This window comes from Bacillus rossius, chromosome 3, assembly GCF_032445375.1.
Source record: "Bacillus rossius redtenbacheri isolate Brsri chromosome 3, Brsri_v3, whole genome shotgun sequence".
Taxonomy (NCBI): Eukaryota; Metazoa; Arthropoda; class Insecta; order Phasmatodea; family Bacillidae; genus Bacillus; species Bacillus rossius.
This window is the reverse complement of record NC_086332.1, coordinates 23,173,493-23,200,529: the sequence shown is the minus strand read 5'-3', so window position 1 is coordinate 23,200,529 and position 27,037 is coordinate 23,173,493. Positions and strand designations below refer to the sequence as shown.

General features: G+C 38.8%; 1 protein-coding gene across 2 annotated transcripts in view; it reads right to left on the bottom strand.

Moving 5' to 3' along the window:
* LOC134530345 (E3 ubiquitin-protein ligase ZNRF1) overlaps positions 1 to 27,037 on the bottom strand; it is a 68,380-nt gene that overhangs the window by 16,754 nt on the left and 24,589 nt on the right. Inside the window, exon 1 of one of the 2 annotated variants that reach the window (XM_063365097.1) lies at positions 14,491 to 14,657. The exons of the other annotated variant lie outside the window; for it this stretch is intronic. Within the exon in view, the coding sequence (XP_063221167.1) occupies positions 14,491 to 14,572 (82 nt within the window). The 5' untranslated portion in view covers positions 14,573 to 14,657. Of the gene's footprint in view, positions 1 to 14,490; positions 14,658 to 27,037 lie in introns of those variants that run through there. 2 annotated transcript variants of the gene reach the window in all.

Genomic DNA, 27,037 nt, shown 5'->3' with positions numbered 1-27,037 from the left:
TCTTGTTTACGAGTATGGATTTCTTTTTTTTTTTTCTCGCGATGTAGGTGAACGACTAAATAATTTCCTACTAATGGCAAAGGAATTGTACCCGTCTCTAACTTAGGTGAGTTTTCAACGTTTCAAATTCTAACGTTTTATTTGTTATTTGAATATTGTTGCGCAAGTAGTAAGTAAAAAAAAAAATTACGTGAGTTCCTACTGTTAATCCTTTATCCCGGTTTGTTTGGTCAGGTCAGTTACATTATAAATACTTTAAAATTAAACAACCATTAATATTAATTCACATTATTTTTTATGTCCGCTTAGTTTGAAAGTATTTATAATATAACTGACCTGACCTAATCGACCATTTTAATTAATTAGGCATTCACGAATACACTGCAAAATAAAAAAATGTCAACGGTGGAATGATTGCACAGGTCTTGTATTGCAAAATAAGAACGGCGATATCTCCTAAAGTATTTGGAATTTATCTCCGCCGGGTTTAATGAAAAGAGGAAGTTAAAGAGCATATAATAAAAGTATTTTCGGATTTTTAAAAATTGTTTTTTTTTTTTTTTTTTTTCGCAAATACCGCTCAACTACATATTTACCAAACTTTATCTCGCTATTATTGTAGGAGAGACTAAAACACTGATGTATATTTTATAGATTTTCGACTGTGACTTAAACAAAATTTCAACTTAATTTTTTGTAAACTGCCCTTTACAGTTCCCCTTTCATTTAATTTAATTTCATCTCAAAAATACACATCGCTATATGTTTGAAACAAATTATAATATACTTTCGGAAAAATCTTTCCACGTCGTTTCGCCATCGGCCATCATTTAATACAGTAGGACAATATCATATCATATGAAATGCACTATGAAATTATAGTAATCACTAAATAAATAAAACCTCTCATATATCTAATATTAAATCTAACATTCAAACCAGAACCGGTATATCTGTATAAAATTAAACTTAAGAGAGTATTATGCACCGGGCACAGTGAGAGAAAAGTCAAGCAAGAAGTGCAGCTCTTCAGTGTAGCAAACATTTCAGAGATAAAACAAATACATTTCCTTAACTATTTCTACAAATATTTATCTGGGAAAAAAAAATTCCTACCGATTACCAGATTATCTTGCAGCTAATAAAAAGTTGCCAGTAACATTTGACTTGAATCTTTGAATATATATACTGTATAGAAGTCGCGAGTGGATAGGATTTACTCTACGTTTTTCAGAAGCATATGATGAGCAGCTTGGGAACTTCATCACTGCAGTGCGCTGCCGTAAAGCCCTGTATCGTCTTAGTTGTTATTTACACGTTAGAGCGCAGCGCTGTCGCCCGCTCTGTCATTCCCCGCACCCCTCAACAATCATTCATTGCAGCTCAACGTCGCTCAACAGGAGGGGGAAGGGGTTTTTGAAGAGTTGGACACTTGTCCGCTAGGGACCACCACAAGTCGATGCCCTAGAGATGGTGGCGATTGCGGCGGTGAATTAACCAACTACCTCAAAACCGTATTAGAAATTTTAACCTGGGCTGGCGACTTCTATACAGTATATATATTCAAAGCTTGAATACAGTTGTAACCGTTCACAAAAAAAAAAGTGAGAATGAGGCGGGGTGTTATTAACGTGGGATACTGGCGTCAAATATTGTGGGACAATATAGGAAAGTCGTAAAAATAAGGCATTCTAGCGGCAGTGCCTGATCCTATCGCTTTAGCGCATGATAAGAGGATTATGGCAATTTTGAATGTACGTTTTTCCCCAGTTTTATGCAGTTGTAATTATTTATTATGGCTGGAAAAGATAGTGCAATGTTTGGTTACAACAATTACAATGTTGCTATTTGAAATCGTTTTTCGGAGTTCAATTTCTTTTGACACGTTGGTGCCGAAGTCGTTTGCGTGTGCCGGCCATAACCTATTTTATATGCTCTTACATGGACAACGGAGGACATATCATATCAAGCGTACTGGCGTGCCAAACAAATCTGTGATAGCAAAAATATTGTTGAATAAAATTTATAGACCTTAAGTCACACAATGAAATAGTAGCAATTTTAAGGAAACATTTTTTTATTACAAAATTAATAACCCATTATTTTACTGCCATTACATTACAGATTGGTATATTATATAGCATTGTGCGTAGGTAACTGATAACTGAAAGGTCATGGGATCAAAACTTGGTTCATCATATTTAACATTTTCTTATGACTCATTATTACATTTTAACAGAGTAATTGAAGATAATTATATTATTACTTCTTTGCTTAAGTAAGAGTAATAATAATAACTTTAAATACACAGCTCAGTATGTTGTGTTGGTTACTTTACACTAGGTAGGCATATACCTAACAACTTTTCACTAACAATAAAAATAAATCTTATAAATATACCTATTCCAAACAATTAATTGATTGGGTATACGCGAATATGTGTGTGTGTGTGTGTGTCTATATATATATATATATATACACACACACAGGATGTATCAAAATTCATGTTACAACGCTTGAGGGTAGAAAGCTCTTATTATTAGCAACAATTTTTGCCAATAAACATGTTGCCGGAAACGCGTAGTTAAGCCCCTGTAGCCCCAGAAAGAGTCAGCGTAGGCAACCCTTTAGGCTTTGTGCGAGACAGACGATGCTGTGGTGAATTACGTGTTTACGACGCCGGGCAGCGCTCGAGAGGACTGTACAATGTCGAATGCTGACCCTCACCCCTTTTTACTTCCATTGGTGGCGCCTTCACCTCTTTTCTTCCGTTCGTGCCGTGCCATAGCACTGCGTAGCGTGACATCGCAGTGTCGCAGTGTGTTTTGATATCACTGGTGGTCTGTCGTTGACTGTTCTGTCGTACAAGCAAACTCGTGGTGTCATTTCTTTCGCTGTGGTTCTGAAAAGGGCGACGTTTTAGGAGCTCAATGGAGTACACGTTTAGTGAGTACACGGACATGCTGCTTGTTTACGGGGAAGCTAGACAAAATGGACGAGCCGCCCGTCGTCTGTACGAAGAACGATATCCGGGTCGTATGATTCCAGCTCACACCATGTTTGCATGACTTACTCAGCGAATGCGTGATACTGGTACATGTGCCGTCACAAGACCAAATGCTGGTGCTCCATGCAGGGTTCGTACTCCCAGTTTTGAAGATGTACTTCAGAGATTTGAGGAGAGTCCTGATACAAGCACAAGGGCAGAAGGTTCCGATATGGACGCTGACAAAATGTCTGTTTGGCGAGTTCTTCATGAGAAACTCTTGTACCCTTACCACCTTCAAAAAGTGCAACACATGGGTCTGGCGGACTATCCTCTTCGCATGACCTTTTCTCGTTGGTACATTCGAAGAGTATTGAGGAGCCCCGAGTTAGCTGTTTTATTCAGCGATGAAGCCAAGTTCACTCAAGATGCTATTCTCAATTCGCACAACAGTCATGTTTGGAATGATGTCAATCCGCATGCAACGTGTGTTACAGCTCGCCAGGAACGTTTTTTAGTTTAAGGGGTGGTCCGGTATTGTTTACGGCGTACTCATCGGGCCTTTTTTTCTTCCGCCACGACTTACCGGCGCCGGATACCTCCACTTCTTTCAGAACGAACTACCAGGTCTTCTTGAAGAGGTTCCATTGCATGTCCGACGTGTGATGTGGTACCAACATGACGGGGCACCACCTCATTTTTCCCTGCAAGTGCGAGAGTATTTAAACCAAACATTTCCAAACCGATGGATTGGACGAGCGGGCCCTGTCGCATGGCCGCCAAGGTCACCGGACCTAACCCCGTTAGATTTCTTTCTGTGGGGTTACGTAAAAAGGGCTTATCTACGCTACGCCAGTAGAAACGTTAGAAGAGCTTACACAGCGAATCATTGAAGCGTTCGAAATCATAAGGTCGACTCCACAGATGCTCCAGCGTATCCGTGAAAACATGATTCGCCGTTGCCACCTCTGTATGGCTCAAGGTGGGCGTGTTTTTGAGCCGTTGCTTTAGGCTGTCACGTTGTTAAAACATATGCAACAATTTCAATGTTGTGAAACAAAGCCGAAGCTGTGTTTGATTTCAGAGTGAAATTAAAATCTGTGCCACGATTAAAAAGGTTATTTCTCTACTCGAACGCCTGCACATCCACAACATATCACTCTACAACGGGTTGCCTACGCTGACTCTTTCTGGGGCTACAGGGGCTTAACTACGCGTTTCCGGCAACATGTTTATTGGCAAAAATGGTTGCAAATAATAAGAGCTTTCTATGTTTGTTTCCATTTTTTATACAAATTTAAAGTTTTATTCAGAGCTTGATGAAATTTTGCAATCTGGACCTTCAAAACAAGAGGAATGTCAATGTCTACATAAGATTCCTAAAAACCACCCCAATATTTTTTCCACCCCTCAAAAAATAATTTTGGTACTGCTTGGTCAAATGTTGTATACAACTAACATTTAAAATAAGAGGATTATTACTATTGCCTATGTCTAAATGTAAAAAAAAAAGTGTCAACAACCTTTATAGAAACCTAAATTAAATTAGTGAGTATGAAGTAAAAAGAAGTTACATACCCGAAACGTTTAATCATTTAAAATAATTATTATTTTTATATATAATACCGTTTTAAAGGCATTTTTGTAAATATTAAATACTAATTTTCTAGAATAGGCGCTCTTATAAAATTTTAAATAAAATGCTGAAAATTGTATTTTTGAGTTCTCATTATATATGATGACTGCTAAACAGCATTGCGATATTTTTAGTAGTATAACAATAGTTCACTATTTTGAACAGTTGATGCGGTGCTACATGTCAAATTTTGTAAAATGTTATAAAAAAATTTTTTTTTGTTTAAGTTAGCGACATTAAAATCACTTAATGATGTTTTGCGGGAAATTAGTACTCAAAATATCACTTTCGAAGTACACGCACACACGCACGCATTTCAGTTGAGCATCAATATTAACAAATTAAAATGTTATACATTTTATCAAGTTTCACGAAATTATTACTAACAATATTCGTTTTACAAAAATTCGGGTTTAAAGTTAAGTATTTTTCATTGTTAAAAGTTGTATCATCTTTTTCATGTTCAAATGTAGGTCATTTGTCATGATAGAGAAATCAATGTATTTTTGGCGATTACGGATTTTTTTTTTTTGTTAATGAATAGATCCGTTGTTTTCATACAAACTATGAAGTTTAAATTGATTAATCTACGACAACAATAATATTTCAAACGACGAGAGAAAATCTGTGTCTAGATCGCCTATTGTTATACGACCTGAGTTTCCTATATTGTCCTACAATATTTGCTGGCGTCCCCGGGGAATAGGCGCTTGAGCTTAAACATAGAATATTTACAAACTTTTGCACATTAACTAACAGTCCACATTTTAAAGCGACATGTAATATTAAAAGAGACTTTGCAGATAGTGTTTTTGTGACAATTTTTACAGCCAATATGACTGAATGTTAAAAAATTATTATTATTATTATTATTAGTGTGAAACGCAAAACAAAAAGAATGATGTTTATATGTATGTATGTATGAAATAATCCCCGTGGACTCAAGCTGTCCGAGGCCTGGGTTTTCTTGTTTGTATGTATTGTTCTCACACTTGCCGGGTTTCTCTCGCGAAGCTAACTTGAGCAAAGCCTATCATGGTACTTATTGCAATCATAGGTTGCACTATTGTCATGCTGTTCTATTAAAATCTAAAGTTATTTTAGATTCGGTCAGCCTCAAAAAAAATGTTACAAGTGTTATTACATTTCTCAATGTCCTAAAAAAATGTTTATCAATATTATTGCTGTTGGTACACATTTTTAATAGGAGCATATCTACCGGCATTTACCCTAATCTCTAAAAAAAAAAATGTAATTTTCAATAATAAAATAGACCAGTCTTGTCACCTCTATAAACCAACCCCACTGTTGTGCTCTTTTATTGAATAAATTGAGTAAAAAATGTAAATATACCTTATTACATACTAAAATAGTCTGGGTCTATCTATGTCATATCAACCAACGGGTGTTGTTGAAATATTTAATCTAATTTTTTGTCATACCGTTTCTATGTGTATACAAAATATTTTTTTTTTTTCAATTGTTATCATAACACAGGCTTCCCCAGAGCAAGAGTGGTCAGCGCGGCCGTTGCGCAGGGGGTCAGGGTGAGAGGCGAGTTCGGGAAACAGTTCACGAATGCAAACAGTGTCTCAACCACGGCTTATTTAAGGAAGCGGTACAAGGGGAACAAAGTTTGAGATTTGCGTTCATTCCACATCAAAAACCCTATACAAGCTAATACAGTATTATAAAGACCTTATTTACTAAAAGGTTTAATTTTTTTTTTCTTCTATTAACAATACAGGCTCAATAAACTAAATTGATACATATTTCCGTGGCCGTAGTTGTTACTACTTTTTGGATTTTGAGTTGAAGTCACTAGAACCTAGGCCTTCAATTGTGAATGGCCCTCGATGACAACAACACATAGCAAGCGCAAACGTCCTCGGAAGTTGTCTCGACCCAAAAGCCAAATAGTAGTAGATTGGTAAACTGTGGCAACCTTCAAAAAATGATCATGCAATTTGGAATTGGCAGGTAATTTTATTAATAGTATTTTATTAGCTAAAATTAAATTAAATTGATAAGTGCAATAAATATTGTGTGCCCCTCTATAGATAAGTACCGAATACTCCCTTGGTCAAAATGCATGTACTTCATGCACACAAACATGCATCGGTCATTAATTATTGCTCAGAGTACCACTGTCATACCCGATCTCGGGGCCTCACCAATCACAATCTTATCAGTCTGACTCACAATGCGCACAGGCAGCAACCAAAGCAGGGTATAATTAGTCTTAATATGAACCAGCCACAGTCCCACGCGGGCACTATTCACACACTGTCCATCGTCAGTGCATTAGCATTGCCCTGTTTCGTGTTCCGGCGAGCCTCGACAGATAGGCCAAAACAAGCGAAACTTTCGCCAGGGTCATCCGGCAACGCTACAGTACAATACAACTGATTTGAACCTTTTGGTGTTGGCTTCTGACGGTCCTTAAAATGAAAAATAGCTTTTCTAAAACGTGCACTACACTATTAAAAAAAACCGTAAAATTTTATTTACAAAGGCTTAGTAATTTAAAAATTTTGTCGCGTTAATTTTCAAATAAAATATAACGTGTAATTTTCCAAAAAATTTTCTTGAAAACAACCTAGTAACTGAAAAAAAGTGCCGATTTTTACCAGTACCAGCAGTTGTGTTAACAACGACCTAGTAACAGCATAAATAAATGTGCATGTTAGCAAAAACATATTCAATTAACATTTGATTATATAACACTAGTTCTGCCCGTAGTTATTATATCAATATTCACATTACTCCATGATTTGTGTGCACGATGATCGAAAGGTTAAGACGCTAAACTGTCTACCCGTAAATCATGGGTTCGGTACTCTGTTAATTCACTCAAGTGTGTTAACCTGATCAAAAAACGTTCTAAGGTATACATTATTCATTAGTAGCTATATAATAAAAAAGTAGTGTTTTTGAAAGTAATACAAATTTACATGTTCATTGTGTGTGTTAAATTTACTAAATAAAGTAAAAACAAATTAACTAGCAGTAGCGTGGATTAGCCGAGTCTGGAACAGGCTTCCAGACTAAAGATTGTGATGGGGTCAATATCTTGGAATTTTGAGGAAAATTTCCATAACATTTCTCAGAAACGACTCAAAACATCCTCAAAAAGTCACAATAATAGTGTATCTCAAAGGAAAAATTACCTTTTAGAGGAATATTTTTCCGTTTTAATCCACATAAATGACGGTGGTTTCAAAGTCCTAAAAGCGGCTTACGACTCCTTCAAATTTTAATAACAAGCTGCTAAGACTATCGTAACCTTTGAGTCTTATCGCGACCGAAATATACCTCTAGTTAAATTCGAAACAACGATTCCATTTTTATCTAAAACGTCAATAATTTATTGTATTAAAAAAGGCTCGTAAAATTTTTTAAATGTGCTCCAAGTTCCATTAAGTATGTCCGGTTTTCATTTAAGTAGTATTTTAATAAATTTCTCTCGGTTTTCAACTAAAAACGTCCAACTCTATGACGTACTAAATGCCTTTTCATATAATATTTTGAATTTTTTCACGAACATCAAAGACCCCGATCAAGGCTTAGCGGCTCGTTTTTAATTTTTTAAAGAGTCTTAAGCCGCTTTTAGGACTTTTTAAGCCACCGTAATTTGTGTGGATTAAAACGAGAAATTTTCCCTCGAAAGGGGGTTTACCCTCGAAATACGAAAATCTTGTGACATTGAGGATTCCTTGTCGTTTGTGAGTAGGTCATTGAGCCTGTCAAAGAGACTAGGCTTTTACACACTAAAGGCAGTTATGGTAAATCCATACGTGAATTCAAATGGAAGATTTATATACCACGAAGAAAAATAAAAATATATATAGAATATTTATATAATAATTTCCATAGTATTTTTACACTTCCGGTAATATATTTACTTTAGCACGAGAGAAAAACTAATACACCGACACGTGTAGTCTACATTCATACCTCAATATAAACGTAAAGTGTTCGAATTCGCTGGACTGCATTATGTCCAGTATATGATTAACTGTATTCATTTTGTTTTTTAACTGTAGAGTTTACCTAAATGTCCCCACTGCCATGTTTCTAATGACCGTCAGTTTTGAATCTCAAACGATGGAATATTGTGAATCTGGTGGTTACAGCTTGAAAATAGAGCTTGCGACACAGTTGTAGTGTTGTCTGACTAAGCAACTGGCTGATCAAGTTTTCATATCCCCGCGTTGGTTTCCATTTGCTCTCACGATCAGTCCAGGTGCTCAGTTCGGACCGATCAGTCGGAACTGTCGGTTGTGACTGCTGTTTCATAGTAGAATATGGAAGAAACTTCGGATACTTCAATTGCATCTGCACTTTTAGTCATAAGATAAAATAGAAATATCAAAGCATCCAAAAATAGTTATGACCATGACACTCATGGATGGACTCACTGTGGGCTCTAGCCTATAGAGTCCGATTTTATGGATAGCTATCAGATCGTCAGTCCATCAGTTACGACCAGTAACGGATCCAGAGGGGGGGGGGGGGGCTAAGGGGCTCAAGCCCCCTCCAAAAGCATCTGGGTCCACTATTGTTTTAGTGTTTGCCTTGATAAAGCCTAGCCTCAGCTGGGTCAAGCCCCTCCCAAATCAAAATCCTGGATCCGCCACTGGTTACGACTGATCAATCCACCGTCCTAGTACGCACACGACTGTTAAGTTCCGAACTGAAGTCCGAACTGACAATTCAGACTGAACGTGTGTGGGAGCCTTTACAGCGTGTTCGAACCCCGACAACCCCGCCTATTTTTACAACTCTAACACACTATTGTCTAATAAAACTTTTTTTTGACGTGACAACGTCTAATAAATCGATGAACGCCGGCTGCACGCACGAAAGTGTCCCGTAACGCACATTGTCCCGTTACTCTGTGTCCCGTTACGCTCATTGTACGCTTGCGCCACATCTATCTCTCTTCCACTCGATTGGAACAACCATCCATTTGACTTTTCCGAGGCACATTAAACTTGAAACACTCCCATTCGTTTCCTACTTTTCCTATCATCGTCCTATCCTTAACAGAATAACACAGATTGGAAGAAGTTAAATAGCAAACATGTATAAAAGTTATAGTTAAAAACAAAAAAAAATTGGTTGTCTGTAAAGTCGGTTTACAACGTCATAACAAAACATTGATGAAATTATTGATCCAGAAGAAAAGGAAATATCATATTCGGCCTGAGACTGAGCCGTAATAGGTTTTTGCAACCAAATCATTTAGGCATTAAAAATATTATATTCTTTGAGGAAGAATTTTTTTAAAATTTTTCTATCTTTTGCATGATAAAATCTACCTCTGCATACTTTTAAGAATAAAATTGAATCATTTTTATTGAATTATCACTATTTTTTATGGATACAAAGGAGTGAAATGAAATGTGCAATTGAATTAATAAATTTATTTTTATTTGCATTCATTAATTCAAATATATTTATTACTTTTGAAATGTTGCGTGCGCCGTATTTATTTTTACAAGTACAAAAAAAAATTTCGTAGTAGCCGGGTTTCGAACCTACAACCTTTAGTTCAAAAGTTAGGTACGCTAACCACACGCCCACGAGGCCATACTAAAGTAATGTAGTTTCAGATGTTATATATATGTTTATAAAAATTTTGTTCACAGTAGGGGAATAATTATTAACACGATTTTATAACAAATACGCATCCCAAATACACCAAACTTATTTATAATGTGTTACAATATTTTTTTAAAACATTGTGCAAAAGATCCCGGGTGTAATTTGAATTATTATGTGTAACTGTAAAACACCATTGTTGGTTCCAAACTTATTTGAATTTTCAACATTACTTTTAAATAACCGTACCGATTGTGCTGAAAATCGGTGGAAGATCGTTAAATTACATAATATTAATAATTCAAACGACGAAAATATGATTGAAAAGTCAAATCGATTGTTGTTCCAATCGAGTGGAAGAGAGATGCCACGCATGCGTACAATGAGCAAACAGGACACATCCGTAGTGGGACATCCGTAGTGGGACACTTTTTCGTGCTTGCAGCCGGCGTTCATCGATTTATTAGACGTTGTCACGTCAAAAAATAATCTCTTCGTTAAAGTAATAAACATATTTGAATTAATGAGTGCAAATAAAAGTAAATTTATCAATTAAATTGTAGATTTCATTTCACTCCTTCTTTGCATCCATACAAAATAGTGATAATTCAATAAAAATTATTCAATTTTATTCATAAAAGTATGCAATCATTTCATAAATGTTTTGTTATGACGTGGTCACGTTAAACTATCGTCCGTAAACCGACTTTACAGACAACCATTTTTTTTTTTTACTACCGCCACGTATGTCTTTCGTCACCTGAACCCTCCGCGGCTCAGTTCCGGCAGTGTTGTCGGCAAGGTCGAGGTCACCGACTGACCGCGACCACGCAGGGCCGAGAGCCGTGTGTCCGGGGCAGTCGCCGGGGAGACAGTCGTGCACGCACAGCGCTGTGTATCGACCAGCCCCGGTGGCACGCGTGTCAACAGGCGGCAGGAAGACCACTTGCGCGCCAAGCCTTCCCCGTGCCAACGCTAGCTGTCATGCGGGTCGTTACCACAACGCCGAAATACCATAACGCCGAATGTCATAATTGACCACAACGCCGACAGCTAGAGAACTGCTGTGTACCACAGCACCGAAATAACAAATTAATGAATTTGTGTGTGTTTATTAAATGTACCTTAACGCCGAAATACCACAATCAAACCTAACCTAGCGTAATATAACCTAACCTATCCTAGCCTAACCTAGTCTAACCTAGCCTAGTCTAACCTAGCCTAGTCTAACCTAGCCTAGCGTAATATAGCCTAGCGTAATATAGCCTAGCGTAATATAGCCTAGCGTAATATAGCCTAACCTAGTCTAACCTAACCTAGTCTAACCTAACCTAATCTTGTCTAACCTAATCTTGTCTAACCTAACCTTGTCTAACCTAACCTTGTCTAACCTAACCTTGTCTAACCTAACCTTGTCTAACCTAACCTTGTCTAACCTAACCTTGTCTAACCTAACCTTGTCTAACCTAACCTTGTCTAACCTAACCTTGTCTAACCTAACCTTGTCTAACCTAACTTTGTCTAACCTAACCTTGTCTAACCTAACCTTGTCTAACCTAACCTTGTCTAACCTAACCTAATCTAACCTAACCTAATCTAACCTAGTCTAACCGAACCTAGTCTAACCTAACCTAGTCTAACCTAACCTAGTCTAACCGAACCTAGTCTAACCGAACCTAGTCGAACCGAACCTAGTCTAACCGAACCTAGTCGAACCGAACCTAGTCTAACCGAACCGAACCGAACCTAGTCTAACCTAACCGAACCGAACCTAGTCTAACCTAACCGAACCGAACCTAGTCTAACCGAACCGAACCTAGTCTAACCGAACCGAACCGAACCTAGTCTAACCGAACCGAACCTAGTCGAACCGAACCTAGTCTAACCTAACCGAACCTAGTCTAACCGAACCGAACCTAGTCTAACCTAACCTAACCTAACCTTTGTGGCAGTCCTGAAATGACATTTTTCGGCGTTAGTGTATTTCGGCGTTGTGGTAATTCGGCGTTGTGGTACACAGCAGTTTTCTAGCTGTCGGCGTTGTGGTCAATTTGGCATTTCGGCGTTTTGGTATTTCGGCGTTGTTGTGCGTCCCCGCTGCGCGCTGCGCGCCATCCACCATCCGCTGTATAACCACTGCATTACATATTCTGGGTGGAAACACCCGAAACACATTACACGTTTTCATTTGGTAGGTATATGTCTTATGTCTTACGTCATGAAAATTTTAATCATCAGCATTGGTCATATGTATTAATTAAGTATTGCATTTTCAAAACTATGCACAAGTTAATTTCATAATGCTAAAATCAAATGATAGCTACAGAAGAGAAAAATTGTTATATCAGGTCCACAGTTATTAATTACGCATTTGTAAATTCAAATAAAAATAAGCCTAATTTATTTTCTAAATTCTGCATATCAGGTTCTCGAGTAAAATATAAATTCCGAAAAAGAAAAAATGCCACTCAGTAGTTCGGTCCTTTTACAAATTGTATCCAGTAGGTATATAATTAAACCCGAAATATAAACCATATTATTTAAGTGACAAAGAATAAAAGGAGCACCCCACGTGCACTGCTGTACTCTTACACTGATAAAATTATTAGATGATAAAATTGTGACATTTATTACAAACAGTAAAAAGGGTGAGGCTAATTGTTCATTAATTCCGACGTGTAAAATACATTCCGTTTTACTATTGACATTTTAATCAAAACAGTGTTTTCGTGATATAACATAGATGAGGAACGGGGGTGGAAACACTGTGAGCGCAAAGAAAAGTTGTTTCTACGTGACACCACAACTAAAAGTGTTCTTTACACAGTCATAAAAGTTAAAGGAGTTACGACGCCGACCGCTTATATTAAACTTTATTCCAAAGCTTTTAAATAAAAAAATCAAGCTGGAAAACCAGGTTTCGCTATTAATTTTCAACACTCATCAGATCTGCGAATATGTTTCACCATAACACAACCTCCTAATTTTACCAACCGCACCTGTATGTTTACAGTCTGATGGCATTTCACCGACAAGCAATGGGCACACACTCACCACTTGCCGCTAATAACGTTTCTTGGAGAGAAAGATAAATCTGAACAGCTCCAGTGATGTCTACGTGGAGATGCAATTGGTTCTTTAGAAAAACTGTCCTGCATATTCTGGCCTCTGCAATCACGTGTGGTCTAATTGACACGTTACATAGTTTTCAGTTTAGGTAGGCTATTTCTCGTCGGGTAAGCTACCAGGTTTTGGCTGTATCGAAATGATCCAATAATGCAATAGCTCAGAATGCTTCCTACAACTGTTGTGACCAGCAAGAGCACACTCTTCGGCCCAGAGTGCTAAACTAGCAAAAATAATATATAGTTTTAACACATAAAAGGGACACATCGCACGTGTCATATCATCTGTAACCCATTCAGAAGAAACTATTAAAACTTTTCCCATTGGAACGACATGACATGCAGCATTGGCGACGTATGCCCAGAGACATAAATGGGAGATGGGAAAGTCTACTACGTAAAGTTTGTATGATTCTTTTTTATTGTGATTTTCCGTTATGCCGTTTTGGCCCAGTAAATGATGACCTCAAGCAAGGCCAATAAAACAGAATAATCAAATAGCATACAGAGCTGTTTGATATGACACTGACCGGACAGAATTATTTTTGTAAGATTAAGTATAACCGATAAATTGAGGCACAAACAAATATAAAACAAACAAAATGATCATGTTGGGATTAGCATACTCGACTTTTAAGACTAGGGTCAAAAGATTAAGCACCACTTTTGGCATGGGTATTTTCAGAATTATTTTACTATCATTTTTAACACTAAAGGCGGGAACGTTAAATATTCCCTAAAAAAACAGAAGAACGAAAAAAGCTAACATTTATACCCCACAGTCATGTAATACAAAGTTTCATTTTCAAATAAACAAAAAGCAATAACATGTTATAAAAGCTGCCTGCGCTACGAATGAAAACAGGCGTATTTCTGCGTCCAAAATACTACCGAAAATGATCACACCATTTACTCAACTCACAATTCAAAACTCCATCCCCGGATTATGGAATGCATGTTCATGCGGATCGAGATCTTCGATTGCCAAATTAAAAAAAAAAAATGTACGACCAACATTTGCTCGCCGCCCACAGGCCGAAAACTTCCATGACCATTAATTTATATTCGGACGTTCCCCAAGTTTGAACTGCTGGACAACTAACGGTGACTTATGAAAGTTCAGGCACGTGTCTCACCGTACAGCACTCGGCGGATCCTGTAGGCCGTGTCCAGCTGCTCGGCCGGGTCGGGCACGCACGACCCGATGACGATGCCCATGTCACGAGGTCGCCATGGTCGCGGGCGCGCGCCGACTGGTCCCGGCCACGGCGCGTCGATACCGACCCCCGCGCGCGCGCCGGTAAACAGTGCACCTGCCCTCCGCCCCGCTCCAACCCCTCCTGCTACCCTGCACCCTGCTGCGAGCCACGCCTCTGCCACGCCGTGCTCCTCTTTCCGACGGCCGGCCAGTTTTAAAACTAACACTTGAGTTAACATTTGTCTAAAAACATGTGTGGCATGTGATGAAGAAAAAAAAACAATTATCTTAAAAAAAAACGTAATTACAAAAATTAAAATAAATCAAAACCAAGAATAATCATAAACCGTCACAATGTGTATTATATATGTATATATGTATATATGTATATATATATATAATATTTTTCAATAGTTCTGTGAGAATATCATGGCTTCATAACAGTGTCTGTTGACAACTCATATTCTGCATACGCAAACAACAAAAAAATGCTAAAGTACGACAGTACACGTACATTTCTCCGACGAAAGAAACAAAACGATGCTCTGGAGTTTCCCCCGTAGTTTCATTCCATTACTACAGAGAGTATGAATGTTCAAATGCCTATTCCGAAACTCATACAGCGTGTATCGGAATGGACAGTGTCGGGTAAGCAAAACGTCTCTTTGGAATAATGGCAACGTTGCTCTTAGTGTTGACGTAACTGGTAGTCATAATGAGTACGTAAAAGAGTTTTTCCAACGGTAGGTTTTCTCATTCTCTTCATCTCTAATTGAGTAAGTAAGATTTGAAAATGAGTTGTAAAGTTACGCCCGAGCAACGATAAATTCTATTGACATTATGGAGAGAAAAATGTTGCTTTTGTGCAGGGGGAAATTTTCTCCTGAGTTTAGTATGAAAAAAATTAAAAACGTTGCTGATACATAAAATAAGAAAATGGTATTTTAGAGTTTATATTTCTTGATTTTCACGCAAAATGACATTTAATGTCGCTGGCCTAACCCAACCAACAGTTCACACCATTTTACAGTGTCTTAAATGTAGCTAACATAACGTAACATTGCTGTCCACATTATTTTACAGTATTTAAATGTAGCACATAAATTTCCGTATTTAAAATTTATCTAAGCTAACATAACCTACAATTCACATTTTTTTAAAGTATTTCGGAATCACAATTATTTATAACAAATCTAAGTTCCGAAGAAAAGAGAGAAATAGAGATTCCGTCAGCAAAGGAAGTACCTGAAAAATTCAGACAGTTTGTGACTTTATTCCGATACCTAATTCCGCTAGCAAGTGTTAAACAGGTGTTAGAAATTATCTGTCGGATTCCAGTCATTTCTCAAGAGGAATTATTCCCACAGCTTCTGCATGCGTTTTTTATCTTTTGTGTTTCCATTCAATCTGGAACACTAATACGTGAATACGTTAATACGTGAAATAAAATACAGACTCAAACATTGATAAGCATACGTGGGGTTTGATAAATTTAACTTCAAGGTTTACATATAATGTGCACGAATGGGTGTTTTTTTTTTTTTGGGAAGGGGGGGGGGGTGCTAATTTTACAATTTCTTCCCCGGACGAAGGAAAGGGTAAAACCGTCCCTACACACACTTTACCGCCCGTGATAAGTGATTAGTTGGCTGATGAAACAAAGAGGGTGTCTATCGAGCAGCTAGGTAAGGTGTGCATTTACGCGAAATCCAGCCGGATTAAGTTTTTCTTGTTTCTTGTTGCGTAATTCGGAACGCCGCCGAAACTTGCGCGACTAAAGGGCAGAATGGACTGAGAAATAGTGGTTTTACTCGCAAATAATTCGCTCTAGGAGAACGATAAAAGCCATCGACCAGCATCTAAAGCAGCACCGCGTAAATCACCCTTTGAGTAAGCTTCCTGACTTTTACATGTTTGAAACATTCTGTCGGTATCTTCAACACTAAACTTCGTTGGCCTTCGCTGGTATCAAACATTCCTCCTCGGCTGGTTGTTTCCTAACAGTGTCTCGGACAAAAGCAGGTGATGAGATCAATTGCGTTACACGGCCTCTTCGCAAGCACGCCACGCAAACTCACTAGAAATTCAGTAATAAGGATCTCCATTGAAAACATTTGTAGATTATGTGCAGACATTTTTCTATCCGCCTTTTATTTCACACTTTTTGTAGTCTACAAAATATTTGTGTCGGCCCATCCTGCGCCCCCCTTACGGCGCCATCTTTTCTAGATCCGACCCCGCAGCGACTTCACTCTTCTAGACGTCAGCCAATAAAAGAAGCCACGTCATATTTTGTAGTTACTCCAGCGAATTAAAAGCCCACCCAAATCGAATGAACGCAGCTCCGTACACCAGTGAAATAGTACGCACGCTGCAAAGCTGGGCTGGTGCGTAATCAGGCTGGTAACCTGCGAACCACACCCTAATTTGAGTCTCTGGTTAGTGAGGGGTCATGTGTGACTTTCTCAAAGAACCGGTGGTATATCGAGCTCTGTTCAGAAACGAAGTTTCTAACCTCTAATTTTAATAAATGATTTTGATGGACCATTTACTTAATATACACTGACAGTTTTGGCAGCCGCAAATTTTTGTCAGTTATCTACTTAATGAACTACAGGATAAGCCTTAACACTATGTTACCTCTTGATTTATGACAATTCTAGTCCAAATAAGTAGTTAACTGATGCACGGAATGTCGTACATTGTCCGATGTAATATTAGGGGCAGGCGAACTTAACTGCAGATTAACTTAAGAAATTCACGTTATGACGAGGTAGAAAGTACACATAACTAGAGATAATGAGCAACCACACATATTGGGAATTTATTTGTAAAACTTAATGCAGGAAAACCAACAACTGGCGGAAAAAGAAACTAAAGTGGTAAAAAGTACGCTGGGAATTATATGTTCAACCAAAACAAATTGAATCGAGAGGAAGAATAGGTTATAGTAGGCAAATATAAGATAATTCATGCCAAGGATCATACATTTGAAGCAGTTTTGGAATTGTGATTAGTAATCTAACTACACTTAGGTTTTCTTTCTGCGAAAGAGAGAGATAGAGAGAGAGAGAGATGGGAAGCTTGTATAGTTTATCAGCATGTGGAGCCAAAAGACATTTTTCCACACGCTATAAAGGCTTGACAAGGAGGAATCACGAATTGCTATTTATAAATACTAAAGGGAAAAAAAACAGGGGACCTTTATCTTTCAAAGACTAAGGATGACATACGATATGCTAAGAAAGTACATCGCCAGTGAGAAATTCCCAATAAAAATGAAGCTGAAATATCGCGTCAGATCAGTTTAATTTCTTTCAAACAATGAGAAACATGCCAAATTATTTTACTGTGATGATATTATCTTCAACAATCACAAGGGATACGAATATAAACTACGAGGGCTAAGATTGGATGAGACATGCTCAACGTGTTATAAATAGGCAATAAACCAAACTAGGCCGAATTTTCTTGATGGTTCGTTAGTAAAAATAACAATTTTTCGTAGATATTTGTATTAAATACCCACCATAAAGGTACCTATAATGTTGATTAATTATTTGTGATAACATGGCAGCATTTAGATACCCACAAATAATAAGTGGCAGCTGGGTGCTCCTACTCTAGCCGAGTCAGTAGCGAATAAACGCTGCCCGGCGCACGACTAGGTGATGCTCGTGACTCCCGCTGTTTTCTTAGCGACAAAACAGTATCTTTCCGCGTGAATACCAATTACTGGCCTAACATCGGCCCCTTACAACCATCTATTGAACCCGCGGCACAAGAACTATTGTCAGCTCGACGACGCTCGCGCGCGGAGACAATGCATTGCAAGCCTGCGGTTCTCTGCGGTCAAGCGTAATACAGCGACCTGGGTGCTGCGTCGACAACTGCGCACACTGCGCCGGTCTCCACAGACTTATTGCTAAATAAGTCCTCTATTCTTAAGTTTTCTTACATCTTAATGGAGAGCAAAATAAATAGGATGTTTAAGTTCTCTTACAGTTGGTAACGTTCACAATATTGTTTCTAGAGACCTGCAAAACTACAAGCAAGTGCAACGCAAGTTCTGTCGGCAGCTCCTCGCCGGCACTGGGACAGCTGACAGAACCACCGGCGACACCAGAGGGTCACATAGGCCCTCCTGCCCTCCTCCACACCCGGGAGGGGGGGGGGGGGGCTCGTCGGGGCAGTTGGCAATCACGCGACCCCAGGCGCACCGCCCCGAGATGGCTCGGCCAACCCATCCCCCCCTCCCCCTCCCAGCAGGTGAACGTCTATCGATCAGCGTCCCTGCGCGACCAGCACTCGCCGGGTGGATTCCCCCCCCCCCCCCTAGCGCACCGCTCGCTTCATCTCGCTCGGGCACTAAACAAGGCAGGCCACATCCCAGCTAGCTGCGGCCCACAACGAACCCGACGAGCTGCGGTCGAATTCAGAATCTTGCCATTCACGAGTCTGAACCCTGGATAATTTCGAAATTTCTCCTAATCCCTAATCATGGTTTTCCAAACTTACTCAAGTATTATTTTACTGCAGTGCTATAGATGATATGACGTTTTTGAACCACAAAATACAATGTACTAAAAATATTTAAATACTAAATGTATTAAAATTGTACTAGAAAATTTAAATTGGTCCTCCCTGACCTTATTTCTGGATCCGCCCTTGCTAATAACTAGGAACAAGAATTTAAGGTTTTATTTTTAGGTCAATTCAGTTTTTAAAACTGGAGATTTCGGTGCTATTGTTTCCATTTTTATAAATTGTCATTCGTAACAATAGAGTATTATTAAGCAAAAAAAACTAAAATATTTTTTAATACTTTTTTCAACAAAATATTCACGCTTTGATTGACAAATGATGCCATTATATAATAAAATCATTAGTAATAAGCATGTCTAAAACAAAAATACTTAGCAAAATAAAAATACAATTTTTTGTGTAATTGAAAATCGTGCCTCATTAATGAAAAAAAAAAGTGTTACCGAAAAGCGATGCAACATTAAATAATGTAATATTATTTTTTTTCCAATCCATTTAGTTAGTACATTTTAGTTAAAATGTATGCAGTTCAATTAATTAACCATAATAACAGAATTTTTTTGTCATTTGAGTTAAGTTTTGTCAAACTGTCGATTGATTTCGTGTTTATAATGGTGTTATTAAATTGTATTTCGGTATTGTTATATTGTGTTGACATGCTCTGCGGTGTTATTTTGGTTTAATCGCAATTCACCACATAGTCTTGCCCCCAATTACCTTTTTTTTTTTTTTTTTTTTTACATAAATCTGTTAACAAACACCTTTGATGACATTATCGCGACAAGGACGAGAGTACATGATGTTATAAAGGAGTGAACGGGAACAAGGAAAGCTTGGAGACGAGTAAGCCGCGGGAGGCGCCGTTGAGCGCGGCCCGGGTATACGCCCCCCCGGACATGCACACACAAGTCTATTTGTGTTGGCGGCCGCGACTCGCGCCAGCAACTGCGCCGCTGGAGGGCGCTAAGGGCGACACTGGCCCGCGCGCCAAGCGCCTCGCGGCCTCTACGCGCCACGCGCCAGGCTGCCGTGCAGCAGCAAGCCACTTCGCTTTACTGTCCTCACTATTAAATAACGCATTTTCCTCCACCTAATTCATCACGACAGCCCTCTTACACACAACGTTTCTCCTCCAAATATTTCATAACTAGGGGCAGGAAATTTTCGCGAAAAAATCTTCACGCCTACTAGACTGCAACAAGGTATACCCACACCAGCGGTTTCTTCCTTGTGATTGGCGGCCGTCTGTGAGAGAAGTCGTTGCCTTGTTTGCACGAGCCACTAAGGACGAGTTTGCTTCCACACTGAATTAGTGTGATTGGTTGTTGTAACAACCGACATGCACCTCAAAGTAACTCACCCAATCACGAAACACAGACGATGCTACAATGTTTTAACTTCCAGCTACTCACGGGATTTTTTCGCGAAATTTTCATGGCCCTACTCATAACGTAGAGACCTGCAAAATTCGCGGTTTCGATGGCCTTCCGGATAGACTGCACATACCCCTGTACACTCGGGCAAATAACGCAAGTTCATTGGCTGCCGACTTGTAAGTCGTCTCAGCTGGTTTGTCTGTGATTCGATCCTTCGTTCGTTGGGGGTTTATAACTGGTTGAGATTCGTCCAGATGAACAGTAAGCCAATAGCAAAATTATCTAAGAGGTATATGTGTTTGAATTCTAGCCTATCACCGAATGAATCCGCGAATTTTGCAGGTCTCTAATCATCAGATATTTTCTGGATACCATCTGAAAACGATCAAAATCACGCACGTGTTAATATTACGATTACTCGCGCAGCCTTTTACAGCTCGGAAATAATGTTCAGTAAACATCAGATAAGAAATTTTGTGACTCAACAACAAATGCATTGAGAACTATCTAATTAACACCTAATAACGACTATAAATGAAATAATCCACTCGAGGTATGATAACGATCCTTAAGCAGTGTTTTCAGATCGTAAAATGTCCCATTTTGTGGGATTTTCATGAGAAAAAAAAATTATAAATGGGACATTTCACAGATGTACGTTGTTATTATGTTCCCCAAAGCTTCTGTTAGTAAGATGTGAATAAACGAAATACGATATACGGCTTATAACACTTGGAAACAACAACATTTAAACAGTGTCGAATACTCTAAGCATCAGATTGGATTAAGAGGTAAGCACAGACACACATAACCTATTTATTTTAATCTTCACGTGCCCAGATATTTTCATTATTTTATTATTCACACGCTGCAGGACATTTCATAGTTAAACGGGGCACTTTATTTTTCAATGTAACTTGGAATTTGTTTTCATGTAATACAAGCGAAACTGGTTTTTCGGTAGCCCTGTAATTTCAAGGTGGTATATTACAGACGCATACATCCTGCCTGCATGTAGTTATCCTGCTTACAATATCCATTACAATATCGTGTACTGAATGTTACAATTTAGTGTAATAAATGTTTCATACTTTAAAACGTCCGTCAAGCCAAGCGTTTATACCTTTTCACGGTTGTAAAAAAATATTTTTTTTAATGAAACTATAAAATTAATTGTGTGAGTCATCGTGGTGGCTATTAATTTCCAAAAGTAATAAGACACATTTATGAAAGCTTAAGCGCTTTGTCACACAGTAAAATATGTTTTCAACTTAATTTTCTCACATGCAGTTTGATTTCAACATCATTTGAAATAATGTCACGCAATATCAAAGATATAATATCTAGTTTGACAAGAGCACAAGTTAAATTTAATAAAAAAGTATTTAAAAATAAATAAATACTGTACCAACAACCACACACATCACACAGCAAGATCTTAGCTATAAATCAATATACTTTCACTCAATATTATCAATACAAAAAATATATATACAAAAAATGGACATTAGAAGAATTTCACAAAATAGAATTTAATAAAATAATTAAAAGCTAAATATTTACTTTTAAATAATTTAAAAATTAGTTACAATGCAATTTCCAGTTTCAATTATAGGTAAATTTCAATTTTAGGTAAATTTCAAAGAAATATTACGTAATTTTTCACAAATAACTTCCAAACTGATACATAAAATATAAACATGAAAATTTTCGGTTTAGTTCGTTAATGGACAATATCCGACCAAAAGGGTAAAATGGGGAAGGTTTTTTGAAAAACAGAAAAATCGCTATTAACTCCCCCATAACATGACGAATATCACATCCATTTGAAAGTATTATAATTTGTAGGAGTAATATTATATACTTTTATCTAAATAAATTTTTTATACGACCAACCATTAACTGCAAGGGGTGGAAAAAACAAGAGTTGGAGGACAAAAAAATCATAATTCCTTTCGTAGGCACACCGAAACAGTTCAAATTGTTTGTAAATATTATAATTTTATCTATAACTTTTGTCTGAAACTATTTTTGATAATACAAAACTATTACTGCAAGGAGTTTAAAAAAACATGGGGTTGAAATAAGAAAATAAATAAAACTTCCCCACCTCATACTCTATCGAATCAATGTTCATTTTTTAAACTTTTTAAAAATTGTTAAAAAAAACTTCTGCCTAAAGAAAATGTTATGTAACAAACCATTACTGCAAGGGGTGAAAATAACAAGCATATAAATACAAAAAAAAATTAATAGATATACTATCAAATCCGTTATATTTATTGTCAAACTCACAAACTTTATCTAAATTTTTGGCTGAAACAATTTTTCATTTAAGGAACTATTGCCGTAAAAACCGGGGTTGAAATTAAATATAATATTTTCCTAGCATCAAATTATTTTAGAATTTATTTTTAACCATCTTAATATTATTGTTACGAACGTGAGCAAGGCCACGACACGTGCAGGTGCACAGCTGGCTGACATCATGTGAACGTGCAACATGAGATGTTCTGCGCGCACCTGGGTCGCCGCCCCTCCTTCCCTCCGCTCCCCGCGCGGCGCTGATAGTTTGACATCCGAAACCTGACAGCTGCGGAGTTGCGCGAGCCGCCGACATGTGTTTCAAGAGATTTCTGGCGTCGGATCGGCGCGGAATGACGAGACTGGCCCCAGCCGCTCTCAGGATTTCTGGAAGGCGTCTGGGCCTATATATGTGCCCGGGACGCCGGCCTCAGAGCGGAGTCGGAGGCAGTGAGAGTTCAGTGGAGTCGGGAGTTTTCCCGCGGCGGAGTTTCCAGGCGATAAAGTAGCGAAGTCCCTGGACGAAGGTTCCAGGGCGAAGAGTTCAGTTCCGGGCGATAGTGTCGAGGGCGCGTGCGGAGTTCCGAGCGAAGTTCCGAGCGAGGCGTCGAGTGGGATCTCGGCGAAGGGGAAATGCGACGGCGGCGGCGGAGTGCAGCGACGGAGTCCCGCGGCGGAGACCCACGAGGGGTGCTGCGGCGAGAGTTGCGCCAGAGGTGCGGCCCAGCGAGGTGTGTGGTGTGCGGTGTGTAAAAACGAGTGACTGAGGAAGCAACATTATTTTTAAGTACAATTGATTAATTGGCATTTTTAGATTATTTGCTAGTAATGTAAATAGTGGCAATAAATAAAACTGTGTGTGTAATAAAATCTTTAATTGGGCTATCCTTTACGAACACGGTAAATCGTAACATTATTTTAAACATTGGTCCCCAGAAAATTTTTATACGAGAGCGTATTAGTGCAAGGGATGAAAAAGTGAAGTTCAAAAACAATTGCAGAACTACCTTAGTAGGCAATATATGAAATTCGTTTAGCTATTAAAAGCTGGATGCATTGAATTAATATCATTCAAAATATTTTCGCTGCACGTAATATGAGACAATGTATGATCGATTATTTTGGAAGATTGGAAAAACATTTATAGGATGTTATGTGCATCAAGTTCTTAAAATGTTTCAAGAGTTTATAGACATTTCCAAAACATTTCCAGAAGAAATAGGCAGGCCTACTTCGAAATCTACCTACGCGTGTAGGTTGTGCCGAAAGGGATTTTTTGAAATATTTAGCTGCTGCGATCGAATGTATTTTTTTTTTTTGACTGAGGGAATTCCAAATGTTTTAACCATTCTACATCAAACCAGAATATTTTGAGAAGTTTTTAAAGTAAAACATTCTATGTAGCCATTTCCATCAAAGAAAAATGAAGTTCGGTGACGTAATTATCCATCAAATTATCTCGCTCAAGAAGGGTTTGACGCAAAGTTTGAAAGTGCGGGTAGGCCTTTGCCCAGGCAACACCGCAGACTTGTAACAGCGACTGCAGGCCTGTGGGGAGTCCCGGGCGACGGAATGGCGCCCATTACCTCTACCAATGATACACGGAACTTCGGTGATTATGGTGGTAGCAAAGAGCAAGACAGCACTCGGGGCCCGAATCCACGCCATGTGGCCGCCGGACGAGGGCACAGTGGCTGAGTGGTCGGACTATTCGCCTCCTGCCAGGGCTCTCCGGGTTTCAACCCAGGTGTGCCACGAGTAGGAGACGTGGCGGTGGTTGCAGCGAGCCGGTCAATACTCATTGTTATATCATCGCCCTTCATTGTCTTTTAATGAACCCGATGTTGACGTGGCTTCAAGTGCTATTTGGCTGATTCATTCATTCATTCATTCATTCATTCATTCATTCATTCAGCCACTGGAGGTACGCAGCTGCTATTTGCACGGGGAATCACGTTTGGAGACAACCGTTTTTAATAACTGGAGGAAATGGGTTCTAAGCCCGGTCCAATCGCGGCCGAGCCGGAATTTTATCATTTGTTTCATTTTTGAGGGTATACTTATGTTTACTCAAAAACTTACATAAATATGTTTTAAAAAATGTATCGTCAAAAGTTATATGGCACTGTAAGTTGTGTTTGAGACTATGAATTTCAAATATTCCAAGGCAAATCTCTAACTTAATTAATGTCATGTTTTGCAGCGGCAGCCTTTCTTTGTGCGACAGCCTCTCCCGAAATGTCTTCCCAGAGCCGTCCCTGGCTGACATACTGATTTCGGATTGCGATGGTTTCGCGAAATCGCTAAAGGCAAATAATTCTGAGATGGTTCCCGCCTAGCTACATGTGGCCAACTCCTCCCCCAATCCCACACGTGTTTATGTTTGTCCGTCTCTGATTTCCTCAATAACAAAAATAATAGGATGACTTTGTTAAAACATAAATATTACGCTTGCAAAAATAAAAATTCCAGGGTTTTAACCTTCATTATGTCATGACTAGAGAGTTATACAAACCAAATCTGTAAAAACCAGATAGAATGCCAAGAAATATTCAGTGTGCCAGTTACTGACTGGCGAACAAGGGCCTGGTGAAGCAATTGAGCTCATTGTTGGTAGATTCATTCTCTGAACTGTAAGGCCCCTTCCGGACGAGGAGGTTTGGTTGATTCAACTAAGTTTCCTGGTTGACTCTCAGCTAGTCGACTGCCGTGTGAAGACTCTTTTTGCATTAGTTTCACACCAAGCAAATAGTGGAATCAACTTATCTTCCCATCGGGAGGCCAGTACGATTTTATAACCTGCAAGAAGAGAATCAAAAAAGGAGGAAACCCAGTCGAAGAAAAGTGTGAGTTCATCCATTGTTACCAAATCGGGACACGGGCGCTTGCTCACTACTCTATCCACAACTACATAGCCACGAGGATAAATTCAATTATTTTCACATGTCACGATCATCCTTTAAGAACTTCACGTCCTAATCCAACACAGGATTCATAAAGAAGACATCGACCGGTGGAACGACCTCCACTACGACCTCGGTGGACTCGACTAGGCGACTGGTGTGAGGGACGAATGCAGAGTAGTGTCTTGTGTTGAGTCTACTGATGGGCGGCACAGGTGCCTATTGGCCGCCCGCCAGAGCGGACTAGTTGCCTGCGAGTGAAGGGGTTCGCTACATGACACCCGCTCAACTAGTGGGATCAACTAGTCGCTTCGTCTGAAAGAGTCTAATTCCAGGGGCGTACGCAAGGACATATCTCCTAACCCTCCCCAGCGAAATCCTAAAAAAATCTCATATTTCCACCAACAAAGGAAACAATTTTAAAAGTATACAAAAGTCAAAGAGGCTCTGCCCCCCCCCCCCCCCCTCAACACCAAGGTGAAATTCTACATACGCTCAAGGGTACGGTAACTTGCTAACTTCCTATGTCAATTATAAAGTTCTGTACAGTAATACTGCAATAACTGTTACCGCCAAAATGTAAATTATACATGCAGTGTCTGTTCGGAATTAACCAACAGCGCTGGGACATGTGTAGGCGCGTATCTTCTTTATGCTGGCTTCGCAGACCACAACCTTTCCCTATCGATGTGTGCATTTGTAATCTAAAGTTAAACAAGACAATCTAGGTTGTTTGATGTTGACCTCAAAAGACAGCTTTGGCAGCATAAACAAAGCTGGGTCTGGATACTTGATATACACAACCCGTAGACCCACACATTTAATACACTAAATATGAACTGCAAACCGTGGTAATGTATTCAAACAAAATCAAAATGGCAAGCATTAATTGTCCTGGAATTAAAATTGAAATGCAACGAAATTGCTTTATTTCAGTGGTGTGAGATGCTAATCGTTGGTGTCAAGTACACGCCTGCCGGTTGTCTAAATAAAAATTAATATAGAAAAAAAATCCAAATAAGCCTGTTATAATAATAATTCGCCTTGGGTGCGGCTACAACCCAGAAGCCAAGCTACTTCAATAATTGTAATAGTTTTTCCCTTTATTTTGTGAATTACTAAAATTAATTTAAAGTGTAAAAAATTGTTTGTGAATTAGTTGTGTATTAATAACGCCCTCCACACGGTATCCATAATTAATTGGTAGCCATCCATTTTTAGGCAAAAATAGAAAGCACATATTTATGATGCACTATTCTTCTAAGGCGTTTTTGTAAGTTAGTGAACATACAAAGGCAGGCGGACTGAACAATCATTCTCAAAACAGTTCCACGTACGTACTGGAAGAGTCAGCGAG